The sequence below is a fragment of the Saccostrea cucullata genome, unplaced genomic scaffold, assembly GCF_032062105.1.
Source record: "Saccostrea cucullata isolate Sc308-1 unplaced genomic scaffold, CSIRO_AGI_Scuc_v1 ctg21792, whole genome shotgun sequence".
Classification (NCBI taxonomy): domain Eukaryota; kingdom Metazoa; phylum Mollusca; class Bivalvia; order Ostreida; family Ostreidae; genus Saccostrea; species Saccostrea cuccullata.
The window spans coordinates 1-6,406 of NW_026935221.1; the positions used below are offsets into that span (position 1 = coordinate 1).

Consider the following 6,406-nt stretch of genomic DNA (forward strand, 5'->3'; position numbering starts at 1 on the left):
GATGTAATTTCAAAACATCTGGTTGGTCAGGCCATTTCATTCCATTTCTAACTGAAAGTTTTGGAATTTTCTCATCTTTCAAAGCTGAACAGCAAGTTAAACATAGCCATTCTATGCCATCTACTGATGTAAATCCAGTACAAATACTTTTACTACTAACACTAAGATTAGTTGTATTTAGCTTCACAACACTTTTCCGAAACCAAGTCTGATGACAACATGTACACACATAAATTGGACCAATTTTCACTTCTTCATGAAATTTCTCTATACAATCTTCCAACGAATGACCATGACACCTTTTCTTTAATAAATTGTTTTCATGGTCTGTGAATTCTGCATCAAGCCTCCTTTTAGCTTTAGATACTCTTTCACTCTCTCTTTCTTTTTCTCTGTTATTTTTTCTACTTTCTTGTTTAAATAGCCGTTCTTTCTCAAGCTGCTGTACATTATCTCTTTTCTTTTGTTTTGCTTCTCTTTCTTTATTACAGAATCCTGTACTTTGCCTTGCCTTATTCATACTTTTCAATGTACGTTCTCTTTCCTTCTGCTTTGTTTCAGAATTTTCTCTTTCAGTTTTTTTAAAAGCAAGTTCTTTCTCTTATAAAATAAACACACATTTTACCTGTACATTTAAAGAATGATACCCTTTCCTGTTGACGAAATCTGACTCATTCTGGGAGGGAGCTTGAATCTTAATAAATGTGCCATCCACGCAACCAAGTACGTTAGGAAAACCTGCAAATTCATTTTCTGAATTGATTCAATGTGTAGGCATAATTTATGAACCATAAATGATTTAAAATTTTAATTTGGTATAGTATAAACTTGAAAAAGGGGACCGTTAGAAAGGCAACTGCGAGAAAAAAAAATCAGGATTGGACACTAGCAACAGGAAAGAGTATTTACTATCTACATGTACTAGTATTCAAATCCAGTAAATACATGTACATGTATCTTAATTTTTTTGAGATGGAGTGTGTGTGTGTTGGGGGGGGGGTGGGGTTATAGTTTAAAAATTTAATTTTTTAAAAACTGTGTTTCATACGATATTAAATTTTTCAATAATAAAAGTAACTCTTCTTTTAAAGTTACAAGTTTTTCTAAAGAAATTTAACATTTATTTAGAAAAAATGCCTACTTGAAAAACTAAGCATTGCTTCTAGTTAGGCCTAGATACGAAATTCATATGTACAATTTAACTCATGAAATAAGATTTGCTTCCCCTTGTTGCAAAATGAAAGTAGGTTACCTGCTATTGAATGGAATTTGCCTTTCACTTCGTCTGCCTGATTACCAGTGGGCATTTGGATGAATCGTCTGGATATCTGGCACAATCCCTGGCAAACGTTTTTCACTGCCCGGCAGACGGAGGGTGGAGAAACTGTGGAAAATGTATCGGCTACGAAAGAGTAGAAGCCGCCGGTAGCTAAAAATCTAAGCGTGAAGAGAACTTGAAGTACAGGGGTAAGAGCACAGGATCTTAGGGTCTGACGCTGTAGGAATGGAACAAGGAGATTTACGATATATAACACAGATGCCGGCCTGAATCGAAATCTCTGAAAAACCTCAGCTTCTGTCATGACTTCTAAGGGATTTTCCCTGTCCACCAAACGGTTGTGAGCTACACGCTGACGATGTCGGCGACGACGACGCTGTCTTCTGTTTTTTACAGGCATATTTGAGATTTTTTTAAAGGACTTAAGTCTACTAAGAAGGTAACTTAAGTTTATTCTGAGTTTGAGTTAGAAAAATTACTTAAGTTTTTTCGAGAAATGCAATTTTTTGAGTTTACTCAAATTTGAGATTTTTCTCAGAAATTTGAGTAAAAACTCAGACTTAAGTCTGAGATTTAACTTAAGATTTTTTCGAGAAATCCAAGCCTGGCCCACTAGTTCCTGAGAAGAAGATTTTTAAAGATTGTTCCTATATATTTCCATGTAAAACTTGAATTCCCTATTGTGGCCCCAACCTACCCCAGCGGGTCATGATTTTTACAATTTAAAATCTGCACTACCCCAGGATGCTTCCACATAAGTTTCTACTTTTATTTAGTGGTCCACTGGTTCTTGAGAAGAGGATTTTAAAAAATTGTTTAAAGGTTGTTGCTATATAAATTCTATGTAAAACTTGGACTCCCTTATAGTGACCTTGCCCTACCCCCCGGGGTCATGATTTTAACTATTTAAAATTGACAATACCCAAGGATGTTTCCATATAAGTTTCAGCATTCCTTGCCCACTGGTTCTTGAGGTGAAATTTTTTTGTTTGTTAATATATCCTATATATTTTTATGTAAAACTTGTATTCTCTATTGCAGCCCCACCATACCCCTGGGGGTCATGATTTTTATAATTTAGAATCTACACTACCCCAGGATGCTTCCACACAAGTTTCAGCTTTTCTGGCCCAGTGGTTCTTTAGAAGAAGATTTTGTAATAACCCCACCCTGTCTTTGTATTTTCTTGATTATCTCCCCTTGGAATAGGGCCTGGCCCTATATTATCAATATTTAAATTTCCCTTCATCCAAGATTGCTTTGTACCAAGTTTGGTTAAAATTGACCTAGTGGTTCTTGAGAAGAAGTTGAAAATGTGAAAAGTTAACTGAAGGATGGACAATGTACATTGCGTGATCAGAAGAGCTAAAAATACAGAATCATTTACAAGTAGATGTATTTACCACTTTTATAAAAAAAAATACATTCTCTGTGTTCATAAGCAATATAGAAATAACACAAACACAACACAGCATTAATTCAAACAAAGCTTTATTCAAATTATTAAAAAAAAAAAAAACTATAGGCCTACTTAGTATCAGGCCTTTATTCATTACAGTGGAGCCTCATTTATCCGGACGCTTTCACCTTTGGTTCCTTGTCAATTTGTCCGGATATGTGAAATATCTGGATATCTGAATTACCAATTAAACAAGACAATGTAACATTAAAAAGTTTCTGTTCCGCTGAAAAGTCGTCCGGATACTGAAGCATCCGGATATCTGGCGTCCGGATATCTGAAGGTCCACTGTACATGTATACACTGAATCAGTCTAGTACAATTACTAAATTTAGCTACGTAGCTTGAATTACTTTAAAAGAACCATTTTTTACCTACTATATCTAACCAACTCCTAAATTATGCTGAACATTTGATTCTTTCAGAATATGAAGAAAATCAGTTTGATGCAGTGGTATTACTCAATTTTGAACTGATCTGAAACAATACATAACAAGATATGTTTGTGAAACACTGATGCCCCCGAATGGCAACATAGCAAAGGTTATTAGCTTTCTCAAAAATTTCATGATTGGTTATACTCTGTAATTCAGCAAATTGTGAACTACGAAGTAACAATTGCAATACTTGTCAATGCATTACCTCACACAAAGTCAATGTGTATACATTAAACAACAGAAATACTAAGGATGGGTAGCACCTAAAATAAATTTTTTCGTGATATATTACGATTTTTTTCCCACAATATCATGATATTTTTAAAAGCAGTTTTTACAAAGTCATTATTTTGCTAAATATATAATATGCTAGAAAAACAAAATTTTACTTTCTTGAAATTATTATATGTATAGAAAATCAGTTATGTTTGGATGGTAAGATGCTATTCTTTTCACTTTTTAAACCATTTTTTTTATATACTTTCTGTAATTGTAATTTGAAAGATTGAACAAATATATTAATAATTTTTGGACTTTATAATACCTGGTATGTACCTAAAAACCAATATGTAGGTCTCTGTATCACACAACAAATAATTGTGATATACCTGCAGTATACCGTAACCGATAAAATCGCACATCCCCAGGAAATACATCATGAATTTACTTCAAAGATTAGGCCTATGTTCTTTCTTTTTTTTAAATTCCTTATTATTGACAGTCATATATAGGCTACCTATATACTTTTGGTGTTTAATTTTTAATAAAAGCACATTTGTGAAAGTTGCATTGGGCTACGATAGGTAAAACAAGCTACGTGGCTAAATGTACTGGAACAGTTTATACATTCTGGAGCCCCAAGGCCATAAATTGAGAATAGACTTAGGTATCAAGTCGAAATTTTAATTTTTAACCATGTTAACATCTTTAGTTTCATTGTAAGGCTAGGTCCAATACTTTTTTTATTATTATTATTAAATAATCCATATTAAGATAATATTCAAATACATACATGTGACGAATATTTTGTTTGAATAATAAAAATTATTTTAAAAGTTAAATTCACTTCAAATTTCGACTTGTTTCCACTTGATGTCTGTTTATATACTTTACGGCCTGTTGGCATGTTGCCAATTTCCTCTGAGAAATTGTGCTTTACGTAAAAATATCAATTCGAATACTTACACTTTCAAATAATATTTATACAAAACAATCTATCTTGAACAAACTTCAAATATTTTGACTTCACCAACAAACGTTGTAGAAAAGATTCTGGAAAATACTGTGCTTCTGCAACAGCTGCAGCGTCTACGTTCTTCACTGGAGTAAACAATGATGACGTCAGCTTTTGAGAGGCAGGCGGTAAATCTAGTTCAACCGAAATTAAACTGACATTTGAGATTTAATATACTTAAAGATTTCACATTTCAGACGTGTTTAATGACTTTTAGAATTAATATTAATATACATGTCAAATACATAATATTGTAAAATGCATTAAAAGCACAAATAAAAATTTCTGAAACTTGTTGAATTCATAAGGACTAGATTTACCGTGAGTCGTTTTACATTAATAAACAACTCGTACGAAATATATTCCGATCAAACATTTCGTATAAAGTCGACGCTACATTCCAATATTATATATTAATTTCATTTACATTTTCACATAGATCTGCGTTTTCGAGGAGGATGCGTGTTTTGGAGGGTGGGGCGGTAGGAAAGTCATGTTTGTTTGGTTTAAGTATAGTTTAGAATGAAATTGGAGCATGCAGATGGACAATGTCAAAAATCATCACACTTATATTTAAAAAAAGGACAAAACAAACAATTGCATTAGATAATGAACCACTTTACTGTCTCAGAAATTTGGGAGGAGGGGGAGACAACCAGCTTTTCAATGTTTCAATAGTAAAAGAAATGTTAGGAAAAAAGGAGGGTGGAGCCCCCCCCCCCCCCCCACCTGTTGCTACGTGCCTGGTTTATTATTTCATTTAAAAACTATCCTCTATAGAAATGAATCATTTTAAATCAAACATTCTAGCAAAAAAAAAATGCAATTCATCCTCAGTCGAACTTCAGTTGAAGTAACGACAGACTCTCTCATTCTTGGGGAGAATTTGATTTTTAACACATTTATTAAGTTTCCTTTCATATCTACCCGTTTTATACCCTAAAGCAATGATTTATAATTCATAATTTGGTTAAATGCATACATTTCATAACTCTGCAAATTCCAAAGGGGGCGGGGGTCCAGATCACCCACCCCCCTCTCGATCCACTCATACAGATTGAATTAACATAAGCGCACATGTTTCCAATCTTGCCAGTAAAAGTGACTTGGCAATTTTTTTCCGCTTTTCTTTTTTAACTATTTGGCTTTAACAAATTCGAACAAACAGGTGCATCCACTTCTTCTTTCTATACAATTTATTCACATCTATTTATCTCTTTATGCATACATGTACTAAATCGCGTAAAGAACTTGAGAAAATCTATTACTGCTGGGATTTTCAATAGTGTAAATACATGTACATTCAAATAATTAAGCATTTTTGTATACCTTTCACTAAAGTGGATTTGTTTGAATTTTAATATTCAGTTGGGAGTTAATAACATTTACAAGACTCGATCTTCTGTAATTCATAGCAGCTAAGAAAAAAAGTTCTCTTGAATTTAATGCCCTTAAATGCCATTAATCAATTTGGTATACGTGACGCAGATGGTATATCAAATACAGATCACAAAGTAAGAGAGAAGATCGGGGGAGGGGCAGGGGGATGAAATCGCCGTATCTATGCATTATATAACTATACATCCATACTGTAATATATGTAAGGAACGTCAATCGGACGGAAGACCTCTCGTTGCTCGCAACGAGATCGTATCTAGTTAAGGTCTTCCGTCTTCACGGAAGACCTTATAGTGATTCTATTGTTTCTTATTAAGGTCTTCCGTCTTCACGGAAGACCTTATAGTTATTGCTCTGTTTCTTATTATTATTATTATTATTATTTTTCTGACACGATTTCTCGACAACTACTGGATAGAATTACATGAAATTTTCAGGAAAGATGTGTTGTAAGTTACTCTTGAAAGTTCCAAGACAGTTTTTGGAAATTCCTCTCTGGTGCCAAGTTTTGGACCATTTTCCTGATTTTAAAATGACTTTTTGTCCACGATTAAACTCAAAAACGGTAAAAGATATCAATGTGAAACTTTCAGAGTTTA

General features: G+C 33.5%; 1 protein-coding gene across 1 annotated transcript; it reads right to left on the reverse strand.

Moving 5' to 3' along the window:
* Window positions 1-618: 618 nt before the first annotated feature.
* On the reverse strand, window positions 619-1,891 carry LOC134242257 (putative nuclease HARBI1; the record flags this gene model as incomplete). Its single annotated transcript, XM_062724343.1, has 2 exons — window positions 1,253-1,891; window positions 619-738 (listed from the first exon to the last, which is right to left on the reverse strand). Coding segments are annotated over exons 1-2 (547 nt in total), but the record flags the coding sequence as incomplete, so codon positions are not given.
* Window positions 1,892-6,406: the final 4,515 nt, after the last annotated feature.